The sequence below is a fragment of the Strongylocentrotus purpuratus genome, unplaced genomic scaffold (genome assembly GCF_000002235.5).
Source record: "Strongylocentrotus purpuratus isolate Spur 01 unplaced genomic scaffold, Spur_5.0 spur5_scaffold_15, whole genome shotgun sequence".
Lineage (NCBI taxonomy): Eukaryota > Metazoa > Echinodermata > Echinoidea > Camarodonta > Strongylocentrotidae > Strongylocentrotus > Strongylocentrotus purpuratus.
Genome location: NW_022145600.1, coordinates 4,089,275 through 4,110,036, shown reverse-complemented (window position 1 = coordinate 4,110,036; position 20,762 = coordinate 4,089,275). Strand labels below are relative to the sequence as shown.

Genomic DNA, 20,762 nt, shown 5'->3' with positions numbered 1-20,762 from the left:
CTTCTTCATCTATCATCTAACACAGATGAAACGACACTATGATTGATCTATCTAATCCTATCTACTCAATTTCTATTTGCTATTTCAAGTTTTTTGCAAGCCTGCTTTTTGGACAGAAGATGAATTTCAGGCGCGATTAGTTCCCAACTGCACTGATAGGATCATCATTGTAAAATTGTCACTTTGTAAGTGAAACAGTTTTCAATGAAAACACTAGCTCCTTTTTTTAGGGGAAGTAAAAACGAAACCTTTACATACATGAATATTACAGCCCTTTTCACTAGATCTACTCCTATTAAACTAACTACAGGGATCATAACCTGAGCTTACATTTCAATTCACAGAATATTTCTAGTACTGATTCACAAAACCCTGGCACGCCATGCAACAAATGCAGCAACCGATTCATTCACTTGAAGTTCTTTATTTTACTAATGAAAGTATACCAATCAACAGAAATAATTTTGGTTTGTATGTTAGTAGTTCCATGTTGCAAAAAATGAGCTTCAAATATCACTTCTGTAAAGAGAATTTGCAAGTTTAGATACACTTTCAATTACAATTAAGGCACCTAGTGAGTAGACTACTAAATGCACCTGTGCATGGCAATGAACCAAAGTCTGTCCTGGGCCCCATTGCACAAAACTTGAAGTCAGTGACAAATGACAGTTTTTGTTATAAGCCTTTGATTTTTATTGCTTATCAGCAGATTTGTCATCGATTTTTGTCATTTGTCATTGAAAAGAGGCTTTGTGAAACGGGTACCTGGGTTCTGTGTGCGCAGTTTCAAGTTATATTTTATTTTCTTCATACTCCTCATCTGTTAGCTCATAAGTTTTCTTAGGTTGATTTTACACATTCTACTTACACACAAATTATCTTTCAAGTGATTGGTACACTTTAAGACACAGGGCCTAAGTCATGTTTAACGAAGGGCAAAGCAAGAGCCTGGTCTAAATCCTTTTGTTTAACTAGAATTTAGACCAAGTTTAAATCCAGTGTCCGATTGAACTTTAGCAAAACATGGTCAAAGTCTTTTCTTTGGTGGTAAAAGTCGGTATGTACACTACATTGAACTGAACAAAGTCAATACATATATACAATAAATCAAAGACAGTTTCAATAGGATACAATGAAGTAAACGTAAGTGCAATTGCAAGTTTGATACAATGACGACGGATAGTCAACCTGTTCAAAACGTTGAGCCACTCCCGCCACTCCCGCCACTCATCCTCTCCAAGCGCTATAGTTCTCCTTAGAACTATAAGCTAAGAAAGATAACCAACAGTCTTTTTCAAGACTACACAAACAGTCTTTTCAGGACTACACACCCTCAAGAAAGATTACCGAGAGTCCTCAATCTTCTCTCTCTCTCTCCCTCTCTCTCTCACATGGTGCACCCGCAAGCCTACTGTATATCTACATCACCATGCAAGCCAACACTTACAAGCAGCATATAATGCTTATAAGCTCAGCCATTTGACAAGATCTTAGTTTATTTTGTCAAAAATGTTGAAATGTTCAAAAGCAAAAATAACTCTGCTGTCAAAATTATCTGCATTCAGAATTATCTGCATTCAGAATTAACTGCATTCAGAATTATCTGCATTCAGAATTAAATGCATTCAGAATTAACTGCATTCAGAATTATCTTCATTCAGAATTATCTGCATTCAGAATTAACTGCATTCAGAATTATCTGCATTCAGAATTACTGCATTCATTTTGTAGTATGTACGCTCATTTTGCTATATGACATTTCCTTATACATGTCACTTTTATATCTGTATTGTTTTTCTGATTTACAAATGCTGATTGGCAGTGACTAAAATAACAATCTTCCAGAAGAGTTGTAAAAACATACATAATTCCTAAAAGTAAAGAGTGTGATAGAGAACAATAAAGTTGAAGAGTTGACACTAAAGAGAATTCAACAATGTACATATTAGCAGATAATTCATGTGGACTATTTCCCCCCTTTCATCCTTTACTTATTCCTTTTTTGTCAGGTTTGGAAAAACTGACTGCATTTTGATGAATGAAAAAGGCATTTTAATACATGCTATTCAAATAAGATAGCAATTTTTTAATCTTGTGCCGGATAGAATAATAAGTCTGATTATCCCCTCCCTTTATATTCCACTATTATTCTCATTCCACAAACTAATTTTTTTCTTCTCTTTATATGTTTCAGAGGCTTCTCCCAATCCTTATATCATTCTTAATTATTGTTAACATACATCCATACATCACATATCAATGCCAATGAATTTAACATTAAGTTTCAAGCATTGAAAAATAGATTCATTCCTATAAAAAATTCTCTCTTTGCCTGTTACCAGATTATACGTTATTTAAAGAGACTACTTTAGGTATTTTCATTTCACCATGAGTGTTGCCAATTTAGATCCAGACAATACACACATGGTGACTGGTTGAAAACTAGTTTACCTCATCATCAACTTGGACGTCAGAGTAGACTGGCTTACTGGTGATGTAGAGAGAGTACTTTGAAAACAGGAAGCAAGAAACAAAATGCACAAATCTCAAACACTTCATTTGTTTTAATAAAGCAAGGGGCATTTCCAAATGATTGGTGTATCTCTAAAGAGAGTAAAATTTGGATATGTCTATGTAGAACAACATAGCATACTTTTAGTCCTTAATATTTTGTTATTATCCTTAACATTACCACAAGCAGTTTGAACCACTCAAATTTTCAAAGAATTTTGGCTAATGATGATTATGATTATCATCAACAACATCAAAGATGAGTATGGGAAAGGGACACTACAGTTGAAATTTGACACATATTTTTTAAAGTTAAATTTGTGACTGATATTTGGAAACTCGATTGCAATGTCGAGGTGACATATTTTTCAACATAATTTGTAGAGATTTGAGATGTTTCTTGCTTCCTTTTGTAAAAGTACTCTCCCTACATCACCTGTCAAGCCTTTATCACTGGTCGAGACACTGCTCTATATGCCTCATGAAATCTGAATGTTTCACGACAGGGAATTCCCTCAGGCATCGAGGGCACTGCAGAGGTTCCTCGTCGCTACAGGACGACTTCTGACCTTTGACCCCGCAGTCCACCGAGTCTTTGTCCGACGGGGATGGGGTTGGGGATGGGACGGGAGGAGAGATGGGAGGTGAGATCATGGAGAGGGATGCAAGGGAGCGGGAGGGGGCAGAGTGGGGGTGGTTGAAGGGCCCGTCGTGCTGGACGTCTTTGGGCAGGGTGGGGAAGTTGTCCAACGAGATGACCGAGTGATTCTGACCCATGCCATGGGGAGTCAGTTCTCTCCTCTCCTGTTAAATAAAGAAGAGAGAGAGAATGTCATGAATGAAGTCATCAAATCAAGACGAAGCAAGATTACTTGGGTGCAGTACAATGCCATACATTGTGAAATGACTATGGTTCTATAGAGTGGTGAAGTGTGACGTCATAAAAAAATCTATTTTTAGAATTTCTCAATTTTTTCTTCATATTCCGAAAGAAAATCAAATATAATGTCCAAATGTCAAAAACCAATTGAATATGTTAAGTATTGGCTGAGATATGACCATCTGAATGAATATATGTCCTACGGGAACTCAGTGTTATATGCTCTGGCTCCTAACCATTAGGAGCCAGAGCATATAACACTGAGTTCATATGGGGAGTATATTTATTCAGATGGTCACATCTCAGCCAATACTTAACATATGCAATTAGTTTTTCGACATTTGGACATTATTTGTGATATTCTTTCGGAATATGAAGAAAAAAATTGAGAAATTCTAAAAATAGATTTTTATGACGTCACAGCTTCGGTACTCTATTACCACCTTAGCTGGTATCTCTCTATAAAATTTGAGGAATACTTACTCTATGAAGGTTATCTGGCAGTACATGTAGGTAACCAGCATTCATTCTCCTATCTGCCAGCAGCTGTTGGTTCTCTCTCTGAAGTTGATGCTTCTCTCTCTTTGTCCCTTCAAGCTGTAAGAAAAGTGAACATAATGATATAAAAAATATTTGGACTTCAAATATCAAAGGAACAAGGATTTTTGTATATATATTTTTTTTGTTTTGTTACGTGGTTGTCCACTATCCTCTCATACTTGTAGTAATCAATAGCAATATATTTCTTTGACCATATTCATATTTAAACACAATGGTATTCATCGTATAGTGTTTATAAAATTGAAAAAGAAAAACATGTAGAGGTGCTGTGGTCTAGTGGATAAGTCACCGACTATAGACCACAATGTAAGGGCTTCAATCCCCAGCCCAGCACTAACGTTCTTTGGTAAGACGTTAATCTACATTTACCACTCTCCACCTGGGTGTATAAAATGGGTACCTGTAAAGCGCTTAGATACATTGTTGATGTATTAAGCGCTTTACAGACAGGTTATAATTAACATTCTAGATACCCTCTGACTTGACTTACTTGTTTACTCAGCTGGCGGACAAGTTCTTCAGCTTCCAGGGAGTTCCTATTCAAGATGGCGTTCTCTCTCTTCAGTTTTTCCTTCTCGATATGTTCTTTCTGGAAATCTTCAGTATACTGCTTGAGCTGTAACAAGAAAAAAGTAATCGTAAATTTATGTTTGAGAGTCAGATATAATACATGTACCGTACATGTTCGTTACCAAATCATGATTTACTGCTTTGACAAGAATTTAACGGGTCTTCCATGTGAAAAACGACTATACTGTTGAATATGTTTTTGTGTCAGAAATAAAACATTACAGCTACTTTTAGACTTTTTTCTTTTTAAACCAAAGCAGTAATTTTTTTTTCAGAATAATGTTGAGATGCTTTGATTACAACATTAAAATGTAATATTTCTATATAACATATATATATATATAGAGAGAGAGAGAGAGAGAGAGAGAGACAGAGAGAGAGAGAGAGGGAGAGAGAGAGAGAGAGAGAGAGAGAGAAATATATAAATGTTTTCATTTTTTACAAGTGTACTTAAGTTTTCCCTAAATGTATTGTTGTACTGCAACCTACAAGTATATCATATGGCTCTTGTGAAATAAGCTCAGACAACACTTGGACAATGTAAAGAAAACTGTTTAAATATAAACATTATCGTATAGGATGCTTCCTTGCTGTATATATTGACATTTCCTTTCATGTACTTCATGGAAAGTCCCATGAGATTTCCATAGTTCACTGACATTATTCTTTCTTCACTTCTCTCTGCTGTTCTTGAGCTCTTATATCCAATGATATCACCAATAAATCAAATACCAGTACAAATGGGATGTGGTATTTGATTCAAGGAAAACACTGCACTTTAAACCAGGATGTAAACATCCTTTGTATACAATGACAAGAAGAAGGAATAACATCCCCCATTCATTAAAAACTGAATGTAAATGTACATGGGGCATCATTGTCTAGAGAGGAATAAAAATCTCAAAATCTTGCACGTGGGAAAGGGAACTTCACTTAAGTATGGCGCACGAGTGTAACTTAGTCTTGATCCTGTTCTTACAATGTGGGTGTGCATTCAGCAAAGGAGATACAGGATTTTGAAATGGGGGAGGGGGAGGGGGTGGTGGAGGGGGATGGAGGAGGAGGGTGTATCTACATGTAGGGAGCAGTTGGTCCAATAAGGTCTTATAGGTCATGATTCTTATAGAAAATTTGACATTTTCCGGGTTCTCAGTTGATAAAATGAAGCAACCTTGAACTGCCTTGTACTGAGACTAGTGAGAGTGATGATCACGATGTGATTTATTGTGCGAACGTCATCGAGTGCTTCTCAAAGCAGATCCGCTTTTATTCTCAATCAAATAAAGTATCCAATTGTTTTAAGATCATTCATCTTTTTCTGATCAAAGAAAGTAGTGTTCTATACAATCACAGCTCCATCTACATATATTCTATACCGTCATGCCAGACAGCAAAGAGATTTCCTTTATAGATCGCCGGTTTGGAGCCCGCAGAAGGGCTTTAAATCATGTACTTCACACAATGCCCTTTTGGCCCTGAACAGATTAAATTATCTTGTTTTGCTGTAAAAATTGATAAACCATAAAATGATGCAACACTCTTTCACTGAACAATGAACAAAAGCGTGACCATCTGTTACTTATTACAGGAAAGTGTTCTGCACATTAACACAGCTGTATCAGCTCCAGGGTTTCCAAATTGTTCTTTCAGATAATAAACTACTGTTCCTGTATGAAATCCTTTGTTTTGTCAGTAAATGATAGTAAACCCATGTACTAATCATATTGAAATGATGAAGAAGACATTGCGAAAGTGTGGAAGTGAGTGGTTCATTGCAGGAAGTGATAACGGAAGATACTTCAGGGTTTTTATGATTTTGCTCTTGAAGTCACACAACAGATGACCTCAATTCAGTATTTTAAAAAAGTTTGTGCAAAAAAGAAAATCCCCTTTGAACATACTCTCACTAGGGAGATATAGGATATTAGTAATATCTATTGTGGTCTAGTGGTTAAGTCATGGGACTGTTGACCCCATGATATTGGGTTCAAATCCATGCAAAGGCGGTGAAGTCCTCTAAAAAAACATTCATCTGCATTTGCAACTCTCGGCCGATATGTAATGAATGGGAGTAAAAATATAGGAAGAAATGCTTGAGCATCTCTTTATGGTTTAGCCAAAGTCTGGGAATTAATAGTAATTTGTGCTTTGTATAATCAGAAATAATGTGCTTTAGAAATCAAGTTGCTAACTGTTATCATCATCCTATGAATATTCATGACATTTGTATAAATAGTTTAATTAAATATAGAATAATATAAATATTTTCTATTTCTCTTTTTTTCTTCTATTTCTCATGCACAATATAAATATATGCTCTGAAGACAATTGCTCGGCTGTAAATTCCTACACTAAGTTTGGTCCAATCACTATGACTATAAACTCTAACCTACATTCATTTAGAACACAATCACAACCCTATCCCTAAACCTACATTTTGTACATCTCTGACAGATTTAGCCAGAATGAAATGTTGCCAGAGAAGACATGTACGTTGGACCAACCTAAAGTACATAGGTATACCATTCAGTAGGAATAATAACTAGAGTGAAGCCTTCCTTACCTGTTGTTTCACGACCTCGGTGTCATACTTCCTGCTGTCTCGCCTAGTTTGCCTGACATCATGTTCGAGGTCAATGACCTCCTTCTGAAGTCTTCTGATGATGTCGTCCTTGTGCGCCGCTTCCGTCTTGTCGACGCGTCGGTGCCTCGTGCAATCCTCGTTCTCCTGGCTCTGTCTCTGAAGTTTGCTCATCAGTTCTTCGTAGTCTCTGCACTGCACTTCTAAGACCTATATGGAAAAGGGGGTTGTCATCAAAAGAGAAAAATCTGTTTTGAAGAGTGTTTGCTCAAAGGGTCAGCAGAGGTCAAAGCCGAAAGCAAAAGAGCAGTTTGCTTATGTTTTCAACTTATGCATGTTTCAATAGTGATTTATACAAAATATTAATTGCTTATAGAGTATTCTACTCGTTTAATGAAGTTCTTTATTTACAGAGATGAGGCTAGATTGTGTATAACTGTTGTTCTCTCCTTTCAAATATATGGAACTATCCCCATAAGAGGAGATTTTTCCACATTTGACAGAAGGACTGGCCATCATCACTATATACATATATCAGCTCTTTATTATGAGGAAATTTATTGCATAGAAAAAATGTAGATTCATATACGATTCATTTCTACAAAATGGGACAGATATTTTCTTTGTGGAATGATCACAATGAAAAGGAGGACAATATTAATTTTGTACCACAAGCTATTAAAGGGATTCAGTAACTTTTTCTCAGATTCTGAAACAAAATCCTGGATTTAGCTCATGCTGCAATGATAATTATAAACCTTTAAGTCAGTCAGGAACCCCCTGACTTTTACAAGCCGATCGCCTGTCCGATTATCAAGATATTTATGATTGGAATTACAAATTTTGAAAACTGTTTGCCAAACGATTTCATAACACTACAGTCTAATGTTGTAAAATGAGTATGGTATAACTGGTCACTCAAAGATTTTTACTTTTTTGAGGCACTAAATCATTTTGAAGCACGATTATTTTAGAGCTTCAATATTACACCATATCACAGACATTGATAACATGTAGGGCCGTGCATCTCAGATTTAACATTGTTAAATGATGCCTTTAAGTTGTAACTAACCTTATTCTTGTTGTTCAAATCAGTATTAGTTTGGGTCAGTTCTCCTTTGGCCACATCCTGCTGCTGACTGTACCTCTGCCAACGTTTGTTCATCCTGGTCACCTCCTTGAATTGGTCGGAGAGCTGCTTCTTCTCCTGCTCCAGCTGCTCCAGCTGTCTCTTTGTGATCTTCAGTTGGTTCTCTACGCTCACCGGGGTGTCCATCATGCCTGGTGTGGACTCAACCTGTGAAAAACAAGCAGGAGATCTTCTACATTATACTACAGTCATGAAACAAAGTATGTATTTTAATACATTAAGGTTTTCTGTGTTGTCAATTAAGCCTGGTGTGGACTCAACCTGTAAAAAAGAAGCAGGAGATCTTTTACACTATATACTACAGTCATGAAACAAAGTATGTATTTGTCTTTGTTGTCAGTTAAACCTGGTGTGGATTAAACCTGTGAGAAAGATGCAAGGAATCTTCCACATAATACTCAAGTTTTGAAACCAATTAATTTCATGTTTAGATTATTAGGGTACTGGGTTGTCCATCATATCTGATGTGGAGTCAACCTGTAAATAACAAGCATGAAATCACACTCACTTTAATCAAATCATGAACAGTAGATGGGCACCCTTTTCTAGTATTCAAGTATCACAAATAAAATGTGTATTACACAATATAATTTTGTTAAAACAAGTTAATAACTAGCACAAACGAAACAATCACATAAAACCTTTAATACAAGTAGCATGTGTATCATGATAATGCATGAAGGCCTAATGTTATGCCTCAAAACATAATTAATATTTTATACAATATTATCAGAAAAAGAGACACGTACTGTAGAAGACTTACAATATTCTGAGACTAACCGTTCCTTCAAACAGAATCAGAATAATCAAATACATGCTTGGTCTTTTATACACAAACATTACATCACTGCTAATTTAGATATTATATCGGATGGCTAGGGATTTTTCTTTTTATGACGCATCAGGATTTTATCACATGTGGTTCATGTGGCATTTTGAATGATATACATGTAATCCACACATACTGTATACATTGTACTTGTCATTCAATAGCACTTCCAACGATTGTGCAATCTGCCAGAATCTTCTGCCATTTAATCTACGCAAAGCCATGTGACTTATTTGTCAACACCATAACTAACAAATAAACAGGATTTGACATGTCACAAGTTCAAGCAGGCAACAATGAAAGTCACTGGGGCAGTAGACTGAATTTACGCAATGCTGGTGAGTAGTACAATAATGAACAAGGTGCATTGCATCATGGGAGGATTGTGACAAAACTGATAAGCGGTTAACTTGATAAGTTCAGGGCCGATCTTCAAGTACTGTCAAAAGTGTCATCATGAACTTTTGAAACAATTGCTCAACTGAATGATGCATCATGCACTTAATCATTGCTGTATTCATGTCAAAACTCGAGAGTCATGCACAAATTGTCTTCATGAACAATTGCAGGACTTCAATATTCACGCGGGTTTTTCAAAACTTTTCCCTGGACTTAACAAAGTCATTGCATAAGGGTTCACTCGACGATATCTTATTTCACAGATATTTTTTTAAGACTATACACAGTCCTTTTCAGGACTACACACACACTCAAGAAAGAAAGATTACTAACAGTCCTTTTCAGGACTCCCCAATCCTCCCCCCCGCCCCCCCCCCTCTCTGTCACTTGGAGCAACCATAAACCTATTGTATAGTATTTTTATTATTTTACATTTTCTAAATTTTCTCAATATCAAATATAGAATAAATTTGTGTTTGAAACTGTATAACACTGTACTGATCAGCCCCTAATCATTCCCCCTCTCACCCCACATCCTGTACCCCCCCCCCTCCCCCATGATCTGATAAATAATATTTACAACAGAAATTTCTTGGAGATATCCTGATCAATCATTTAATTTTAGTTACACTACAAACAAATTTGAAGCTTTCAGAGAAGAAAAAAAAAAAAAAAAAAAAAAAAATCAAATTTCGCATGGCAAAATTAGGAATTCAGTCTATTTTGCATATCTTTTTACAAGTTTTCAGGGGGGGGGGAGGAATTAAGGGTTCAAAGTATGAGTTTGAAGGCCAAAAAATTCAGGAATCATTCCTCAGGAAAAAAGAAGAGTAGTTGGCAGTTATAAAATTTGCAAAAATTCTTCAGATGTTACATGGTATGTACAAGACTACTCACCTGTATTTTGGTAAAAACCAGTCACTGGTGATTCAATATTCAAATTAACCAAAGTAATCCAAGTTGGTTTTGGTTTGAACAATTGATGTCAGAATGAATCACTAACCCTATTACCCTTGTTTATATAGACATGTATACTCATAAAATACTATTTAATCACCCAATCATCACAATTTTTTTATTGCACCTTTATATGGTAAAGGTTTTTTTTGTTAGTTTGTTTAGATTATCAGAGTAAAGATTGAAAACAATAAATAGATATAAAAATAACTTTAAAAATCCCTTACCTCAGATACAATCAAATCAAAATGTCATTCCCTCTAGCTTGAGTATCAAAATTCCATATGGTTTCATTAAAAAGAAAATGATATCATTAAAATATTTATTTTGAAGTTCTATATTTGAGGCTGAGAAAAAAATAATCAGGAAATAACAAAAATACCACAGAATGTCATTCAACTAAATCATTAAAAACATTTCCTCGTCTTTAAACTAAAAAGGAAAGAAAAAGTTAATTTGAACATGTAGCTTGAAGGAAACATTTTTGTTTTAGCGTTGGGTTACCTGAATGAAGTTTTTAAAAAAGAAGAAGAAAAAAAAAAAGCTTATTGCAGGAAAAGATGTCATCATAATTCTCTTCTTTTCCCTTTTGTGGTTTGATGCCTACAATTTAGGCTTTTTCATCCATGGTGAATACCTACATATACGGCAGGAGAGATAAAGAGGCCTAAAGCTTTATCAAATTTGTATAAAGAATTGATGCCATTGGAAAGTATATCCCATCCCAGCAGATTACTTTAAGGTTTCTTAGTTTTTGGAAGTCTGCTATCAACTCATCTACTCAAAAAAAGTCTTACCTAACCTAGCAGCAAGAGGGAAATAAACTTACTCCAAGAACTGGCTACATGTAGATACAGTAACAAGCTGGGACGGGAACCAGGAAACTCACAAACAAGTGATTCAAATCATGGCCACGTAACCACACAACCAACCCTAACAATCACATTTTCACACGCCAACGCCAAAAGGAAATCCTTAACATTTTGTATCCTTTAAATCACTGCCAGGCTCCAGTGCCTCTTACGAAACCCAGCAAAGTACACTGATTGATTGCCTTGTGGATATGGTTCATTTAACTTAAATGAGGAAGTTCTGCAGCAATAATTAAATTACCTAATCAAACAGTTGAAGGAAATGCCAACAAGAAGGTGCTGAAAAGAAAATATGCTGAAGGCAAATCCCTGAAAATGAGGAACTACAAGCCCAAAAACAAACTTCTTATTGACTTGTTTTGAAAGAAAATAATACATGTGCAATTCTTACGAAATATTTAAGAAAAGTACCCTTTGTAACAACTTGCAGAAACCCAGAAGTACATTTTAATCATGAAATTATCCAAGAACCTTCACATGTGTGAAAGCAAAAAGGATTCTGATAAATTTATGTCAGTTAAAAAAATATTGTTTTGATAATGTAGTTATTCACTGGACCCCTCTTTGGATTTAATTTGAAGTTATTGTTTTTTCTGTTTTGGATTATTTTTTTTAATAAATAGGATTGTAATTTTAAACCCCTGGGAATGTCCAATAAAATGAGATTATTCAAGACAAACTTAAACCAATGTACATTCTGATATAGATCTAAATAATACTATCAAGGTGGATAACAATAGCATTAAAAAAAAAGTATGACTATTCTTTTGTTTCTACTAGGACTCTCCACACCACCTCAGTTTCCAGGTCATCATAATATTTGTTTTTAAACAATCCAATGGAAAACCATTATATATTAGTTGTAGATGTGGCATTGTTCTATGAAATATTATGTACACTTTCGATGTGTATATAACGTGTCCCTGTACAAAGTACATGTATACGCTGTACAGTTGGCCATATGCCAATTTAATCTTGAACAATGGAGGGGAATTCCCCATTACACTACTGTATTAAAGGACATTCAAAGTAAAGTGTTAAAAATGGCACAGTGATTCTGCAGCTGTGTGTAGCAAGGAAAAGGTGTAGATCCAATGAAACAATATTCTTGCCAGGGCTAGAGCCTGGGAATAGATTTCAATTTCCCCAAATACATAAGAATACCAACACAAATATGAGAGAGTGTTTGTAGCATATTAATAAAGGTACATCAAATTTCCATATACACTGTCAGTCAGACCGCAGCGCGCGCGTTAATGAGGCTGAAAGCTGATTTTTATTCAGCGATATCTGGCGATCACATAACATTTACGTCTGCTGAATTTCCATGCGCTTTTCAGTGAGATTTGTAGGGGTGTACATGTAGCTGCGTTTTGGGTCGTTAACTTCATTCAACATGGCAGCATGCAACGGAAAGTCACTCTCGAGATTTTCAGCATCAGTTTGATATGTAATTTGCCATATTTCGCAATTTGTAAACAATAATTTTTCACAACTTTTATTGACGTTATTTTTGTAACATTTCAACTGCTGTTTTGACCCGGGAATTTCACTTTTGGTTCCTGACTTTGGGACAAAATAAATTTGTCCACTTTGAGATTCGTTCGAAAGATGAAAAGTCACTGATCAAAAATATGTCAAAACCTAATTGACGCAAAATCATGTTCTTTTTATAATCATAGTAATTAAGACCCTAAAAACCCGGAAATTACCAATTTGTTCTTTTTATGATAGCGCGAAATTGTGTGATTTCATACTCGTGCACGCTCGCCGTCTGAGCAATGGCAATGCATAACTGATTATTAAACTCCAGGGAGCTCCGCCGCGCCATCGACTAGCCGAAAAAAAAATTAGAAAAATGATTAAAAAAGAATTATAGTATAAAAGAATCTTCTATATGGCAGGTGAAGTATTTGATCTCGGGTCCTTAGATTGTTGTCAAGACGGCTTGCGCGCACGTGCATTACAGGCGCACGCCACAACGCATGGTTACCAAAATGTGGTAATCAGAATGTTAATAAACCAAAGCAAAACATATGTGACGTAGTTGACGTAGTTGACCAATCAGAACTCTCTATTATCACATCGGCAAAATTTACTACTTTTTTTAATTATTCATAAACATGAGCGTGATCTTTTTTGGTTCCTGACTTTGGGACAGCGTAAAATATAATAATTTTGATATCATTGTAAAGAAAAATATTTATGCTTTATGCTGATTATAACATCTTCTTGACGCAAGAATGATTTCTATGTGAAAATCAGCCCTACTCTTTAGATAGATTTATCGTCGAAAAACCTCATTTTCAAGGCGAAATATCTGTTTCCAAAATATATCTAACATGAGTGTCATATAAGTATATAGAGAGTGCAACTTCTTATCTTTAAAATAAGACCCATTTCATGAGAAATGAGCAATTATAAAGGCAAAAATTGCCGATCGGCAAGACCGTCTGCACTACTCATTACGTATGCAAGACACGTACATTCTTGCATACGTGCTGAATAAAATAGAGGGTTTTCGCACCGGCTGCGGTCTGACTGCTGTATGCTTTTATCTGTTCTTTAAATGCACTGTAATTTATTGTAGGTCTATACTGGGATAGACAAATGTAGGTCTATGCTGTAATATACTTGTGTACAAAAATGCTGTATAGTTGTTTCATCACTTTGTCTGGGAGACATAAGATAAAAATGTTTTATGTGCTGGCACTGGCAGTGATATGGATTTTAAAAAGTCTGCTCAGTAGATTGCTTGTTTGCCAGTTGCCACATCACGGACCTGCTAGTCTTATTCAGAGACCTAAATAAAAACAAATTGGCTTCATTCTACTGTAAATAATATTAAAATGCAGGGAAAATTGGAAAATTGAAAAATACAGGCATACTGCATATTATACCTTGGGTTTCCTCAAGCATTTTATAAAATGTTGGTATCCAGATAAATAAGAGAGTTTATGCATTGGAAATAGTCCCACTTTAAAATGTATCAGGTCTTACTAAATAGACTAATTTTTCATTTAAATACTGCATGGTAAACATGAAATGAACAAACACCATTTTTTGGCATCATATGTTGACAGATTACCATTATGATTAGGATTACCAATATAGGGGAATTTTGTATTTTACATTTATGTGCAATACTAATCTCTCTCTGACAACAAAAACAAATATGTGAATATTCCTTTGAGTCACAATCAATTGATTAAAGGAGTAGATAACAGGTATACTCAAGAATTCTGAAGCCATACGCATCAAAATCTGCATGTATCAACAAGAATTTCAGTTTTTAAATTTCTGATCAACCATGAGTGTTGATCAAAATTCAGAACCAGGATTTAAAATACACAGCAAGATTTGTATTTTGTAATAGTTCACATAGATTGAAGTAGACAATCGTTTTATATAAATATTGAATTCATATGCACAGTGGCAATTAAACCACATGAGATATCTGTTTAAAAGCTCTCATTTACTGTAACAATCAAATGAAATAAGAATAAAGCTTCAAGAATCCATTTGTATGAACTTCAGTACACAGAGCTGCACAATTTCTTTTTTTGTACATACATGTACATGTAGGTATAATCAATTTTTACGGGCTACATGCATGAGGACCTTGTTAACATTTTGAAATTTTGGTAGTCTGGAGTCTTTGGACTTAGATTTGGAGAGCCCACGTGCGACGGGCATCCGTCTGTGTCATTTTCAGGGCAGTGTTTCATGAAGCATTTTTTATGCAATTACGAGTTCACCGACATCCCATTGAAATATCAAAGTTATCTCAGGGAACCCGCACTACTGATAGTTCTGTGAAATAATGCCCAGGGCCTCATTTCACAAAACTTCAGTCATCAGTGACAAATGACAGTTTTATAAGCTAGTGAAATCCTTGCTTCTGATTGGTTATCAGCAGATTTATCACTGATTTTTGTCATTTGTCATTGGAAAAAGGCTTTGTGAGGAAAGGGGTCCAGGGTGAACAAATTCAGATTAATAATAATAAGAAGAAGATGTTTGCATACCGCAAATTGTAAATTGCCTCTAGGCGGTCAACGATCAACCAACTCGCACTGACTCAAAGATCATTAGCTCGGAGTCAAGTCCTTGACAATGCTTGATCATGGTCTGTGCAATTACAAACAATGGGACAGGACTAAAAAGACACCCCCACTAAACAAATGGCCCTTATACGAAGAAAGCTAAATAGTTCAGACTGACCTGGCCGCCGGGGAGCGTATTCCTCTTGAAGTCCTTTAGCTCCGAGGTAAGTCCCTGACATTCCTTGATCACGGCCTGAAGCCTGTGCCTCAGAACTTCTGCTTCTCCTGTCAAGGATTGGCAAAGATTCTTGGAGGTCTGACCATCCTCGGAATAGACATGTAGCTGAGCCTGTAACCTGGCTATCTCCTGTGACTTCTCATCTGATGACAGCTGAAGCTCCTCCCGCAGCTCGATAATTTTCTTCTCAAGATTCTGGATTTTATTGTCTTTGGCTTTGAGCTGCTCCTTTAATCTTGTAGTCTGTGGGTAAAGTAAAATTTTCAGGTTTCAGAATCATCTTCTTTCTTTTTTTACAAACACTTTTAAATAAAGAGCATTTTGATTGGCCAATACTGTAATTTCGCTATTATACTTGAATTCTCAATTTCCATATCTGATCTAGTTTAATTTAAACTCTACAATTTCTATGCTCAAGAACTTGGTGTAAAACTGTTTTTGAAAAAAATCTACAAATTTTGGACTTCATTGGATGACAGCCTAGCATGAAGGGTGTTCTCATACAGGACTGCATTTGTTTTAAATCATAATTTTCAAAAAGAATAGGTGCTTCTTTGTTGAAAAAAAAGTGTTAAAAAAGAAAAAAAGAGTTGGTTCTATAGTAAACTTACAATTCATTTGGGGCACAATTGCGCAATCTACTAGCAAAAAATCACAATCAATCATGAATGCACATGTACTGTGTACATGGGGGGAAGCACATGATATTAGCTTTGACACATTTTTGTCTGCCTTTTGTCTGCATTTATGTCTGCCTTTCTTTCTGATTGTCTGGTGAGGGAGGAAGTGATCCAGCAGACAAAAACATTTTCTAGACTACTGGGAAAAAAAATTCAGACATTTTGATTTCATCTTTCACCAGTTCGTGAATGGTTGCTTATTATTGTTAAAATATCACCTTAATTAAAACAAATAAATTATCTTTGATTTATACTCTGCTAAATCAAAACAGCTTTGGAAAAAAAAAATCTCTCTAGCCTTGAGTTAAGACTAAACATTTAACAATTTACAAGGTGTACATTTATGTACTCTAACTTAATAATGTGAACTTTGCCCGATGGGAATTCCCACAGCTCATTTATATTGTATGAGCAGATCGCATGTTTTGCAAGATAACAACTCATGCAACGCATCTGCGCACACACTCTAAAAAAAATGAAACTGCCATTTACTCGCCGCATGATAACTTCCCCTATGAATAATTTGCTGGGAAAAACCATGTCATCCCGCCAAAATTTGATAAAGGATTTATAAAATTCAAGATATTTTAAGTTTGATTTTTTTTCATTAGGGGCGTACATGTACATGAAGCAGTGTACCTATACAGTATGCATGTAACTTCAAAAAAAATATTAATGAAAATCACCATTAAATTGTTTGCTAGGATAAATAAATACTTCCACAGCTTTTAGGATTGCTCAAAAATACATTTAAACAAAAACATGAGAAATCAATCAAAATAGATTCATTAAAGGAGATCCTGGAATTAATTAATCAAAATATGAAATTGCTAGAAGGAAGTGAAACTGATACTAGAAACTTATGATGAATAATTACCTGTTATTCCAAGAAAATTGGCAATACATAAAAATACCCATTTCTTCACAATTTTTAAATAAAAATTAAAATTAAAACAGGGCTTATATGATACGTAATCAAACTGGAGCTGCTGTATTCGCAAAAATGTGTCATGAAAAATTTGAAAATTATCCCTCCAAATTTGGAGGTTTTTTTTATTAAAAATAATTAATTTTCAGTTTCCAAAAATGAACATACATGTACATGTACATACATGTAGTAAGATGATGACAGATGATTGAAACATTTCATTTTTATTGCTTTCAGCCCTTATAAAATTGATTCAAAAAATTAAATGAAATATTACTTCACAATAGTTTTTTGAAAGGTAGCCAAATTATAAATGAAACATAAAGACAATCATGTTTCATTTTTAAACTGAAACAGTCCATTGTTTAGTCTCATGATCAGTCACTCGTAAAACAGAAAGAGAAAAAAAGAAAGAAAAAATTCCTTACTTGGTCCCTTCCATCTGCTTGTGTCAGCATCGATAGTGGAGGTGGTCTCTTCAGTTCAACAGACCACTGAGCTTCCGACAAAGTAACACTGCCCACTCTCACTTTATCAAGTTTGTCAAGCAAAGCCGGATCCACAAAAACACCATTCTCCTCTGTGACTTTTACAAGAAACTCCAAACACTCTTGCAAATCTTTAATTTCGTTTCTTTGATCCTCAAGAAGTTCTTGAAGTACCCCTAACCCTCCTAACTGCGCCCTGAGATGATGTGTCTCATAGTTTTCATCAGAGTTTGGACTTTGTGATCGCTTCGTCGAGCGCCTTTGGGTCACCTTGTGGTTTTCCGGTGAGCTTTGCTGAAATTGCTGGCCAGGGAGGTTAGTCCTACTTGGGCCGTACATGTCGATATCTTCCGCTACGTACGGGTCCCTGTTTCTGTAGCCTGGCATGACGGTCCCATTGTTGACCCCTGGAAGGTGATGTGGGACGCTTGACCATGGGTGTTGGCCGCTACTGGCGTTGACCCCTCCGGAAGTCTGAATTCGCTGCTGGGCCTGGCCATGGGTCCGACCGAGGTGAACTGGCGATGCATTAGCAGCAGCCATCGTTATAAGAGAACGTTTCTATCTGTACTTTACAAGAAAAAATTCAATAAAAGAAATAGATTAGTATCCTATGATTTAACATGGCACTGGGAAAAATAAAATCCTACCATCCAGAAAATATTCCAATATTCAGTCATGCACCATCACTGGTGTATTTCATGGATGATACTCACACAAACAACTGCAAAATATTTATATTATATCTTTTTTTTAAAGTTTCAGGAACTTTGTGACTAAGATCTACGTACAGTCATAAGGACACTCCCTGGTTAAAAAGCCTAAACAACAAAACATGCTCTGAAACCGAGACTTACAATCGGAGTCTCGGACCCCACCTTGCTTAGTCAAACCTTGAAGAGTTAACTGACTCACCCGACAAAAGGTACAGTTTACACATAATCTGGGTATTTTTTTAAAGCTCACTATAATTTTACTTGGCTTTTATCCAAGACAAACACTATAAAGTCTGAAGACTTGAAGAGCATCAAGTACTAAAGGAGAGCAGCAGTTCACACCCATCACAAAGTGCTTTATATGCACGTGCTGTTTATTCAGGGCATGCCTGATTCTCTGCCTTATCTGAATCATAATATAGGATTCATATACATGTATATCTACAGAAATCCGGGCCAACTCGGCCTTCGGGACAACTCGGCCCAGCTGCAAAACAGTCATTTTTGTTAATTTTACCCTAACCCCAACCCTAACTCTAACCCTATCCCTAACCCTAAATCTAACCCTTACCCGTACCCGTACCCTAAACCTAACCCTAAACCTGCAAAAACTGACCGTTTTTGCAGGTGGGCCGAGCTGTCCTTTGGTCCGAGTTAGCCCGACTTCATCTACAGATACATACATGCACATGTAGTACAATGTAGGCCTAGATGTGTGCTGTAACTGCAAATCCTTTGCAACTTACATTTGTACATCTACATTTACTTTTCTTTAATGGTGAAAGTCTCACAAGGTTAATACATTTGATAATGTAAACGGAAAAGAAAAACAAATTATTCTATCAGATTGAATCTAAAGTTCAGATACAGTACATGTACCACAGGACAGCTTTACTTTTATCTGCTTTCATCCTAACAAATTATGTACTAAAGTTTACAGTTAACAGATTTTCATCGATAGCACTTACATGTACACACCTGTATGTATGTACAGTGTATACACTATTAAAGAATGAGAGCACCAAGATTTTCTTATTTTCTAATAACAAATTTTCCTGTAACTTCTTTAAAAGTTCAATCTTTATTTTCTACTCTCTCTCTGCTTAGGTTGAAGGTTACTGTTAAATCACCTACAGTATCAAACAAAGCTGCATCCTTCTTTTTTTTTATTATCATTTTTATTTTATACTTTACATGCTCTGATCAGCTTGGTCTTAAGTTCCTTTCTTGATCATCTTTCATTGTATTTTTGCGCACTTGTTAATAAATTAAGCCAAGTGATAGATCTACATACTTTTAGATCTATACCGTCGTCTACGTATCGAGATAGAAAAAAAATGCATGCCTGTCTTGTGCTTGTTGTAGTTGTAGTCCTGAGAATTTGCCCGATATGTCTGACACTTCTTAATGAAATACCACGTACAACATACACGTAACATCAAATGATCAATCATGACCATACTTTAATTACAGTAGATAAATAATATGCAGTAGATAATTATACCAATCACTCTACTAGAGACCACCTACAGCAGATACAAATGTGTCAAGGTCATATTTTTCTCAGTCAAAAATTTAACAAGACAAACTAGTTCCTAGACTTAATCTTACGTTTTACCTTTTTATTTTGAGTGACAAACATCCATTAATCCATGTAATATACGTCTGTGTGCTTTCGTTTAAATAACTTGTTAGGGAACTACTGACTTTATCCGAGTACTTTGCGTTTCTGTTATAATTCGTATACCGATAGTTACGACTTAGTCACTTACACATACATAGGGTCTATTATGACACACAACATAGGCATTTTTCTGCGAATGCCAACAAACCGTTAGTCATCAAATTTCAGCAGATATTTCAAAGTAAACCTGCAAAGATCAATGCAGAGTAGAAGTATAATTTGCTAATCATTCCCAGGCATTATTTTGCTGGTTATTTTGCCACTTACCAATGCAGAATGCTATTATTTTTCTCTTTTAACGTCAGACCTCTGGATCTGTAGCCAGGTCAACAATCAGTGGGCCGCCATCACACAAGGCGCAGAAATACGGAATGCAAGTAGTAGTGCACAGGCTAGGCAGGAAGCGCGATGCTCTTGCTTGCATGATGCATGACGTCATCACATACGCCAAACGAGGCGAGGGGGAATACCCTGACGCAATGCCATTATATTGCAGGTAGTACTCGCAGCCGCTCTAGACGTTTCTATTCTCCAACTTGAAGCATTTCATTCATCAGCAAAATCGTTTGTTCTAATATTTATGATGGTAATCATAGCGTGCATCCTGGTTATTTCCCGGAACATTTCATTGTCATTTTTATAATCATTGCCCCTTTTACGTACTGCGCAACA

At 35.8% G+C, this 20,762-nt stretch overlaps 1 protein-coding gene across 2 annotated transcripts; it reads right to left on the bottom strand.

The window, feature by feature from the left end:
* Window positions 1-2,175: 2,175 nt before the first annotated feature.
* Window positions 2,176-20,484, bottom strand: LOC115923988 (centrosomal protein of 55 kDa-like). 2 transcript variants are annotated; one of them, XM_030985401.1, is made up of 8 exons: window positions 20,358-20,484; window positions 17,631-18,260; window positions 15,535-15,837; window positions 8,176-8,400; window positions 7,086-7,313; window positions 4,443-4,568; window positions 3,875-3,988; window positions 2,176-3,315 (listed from the first exon to the last, which is right to left on the bottom strand). In XM_030985401.1, exons 2-8 carry the CDS (start codon window positions 18,231-18,233, stop codon window positions 2,962-2,964), a joined length of 1,953 nt encoding a protein of 650 aa, XP_030841261.1. In that variant the 5' UTR covers window positions 18,234-18,260; window positions 20,358-20,484; the 3' UTR covers window positions 2,176-2,961. The 2 variants fall into 2 exon arrangements, with proteins under 2 accessions (XP_030841261.1, XP_030841260.1); XM_030985400.1 differs by having other exon boundaries at window positions 17,631-18,255.
* Window positions 20,485-20,762: the final 278 nt, after the last annotated feature.

Bases quoted from the DNA above. Each gene is read 5' to 3' on its own strand.
- LOC115923988 (XM_030985401.1), bottom strand. From the start codon at position 18,233: ATGGCTGCTGCTAATGCATCGCCAGTTCACCTCGGTCGGACCCATGGC. The intron at 15,838-17,630 runs GTAAGGAATTTT...CTTTACCCACAG, and splicing joins AAGCAGATGGAAGGGACCAA to ACTACAAGATTAAAGGAGCA. The intron at 3,989-4,442 runs GTAAGTCAAGTC...CTTTTCTTACAG, and splicing joins TCCGCCAGCTGAGTAAACAA to CTTGAAGGGACAAAGAGAGA.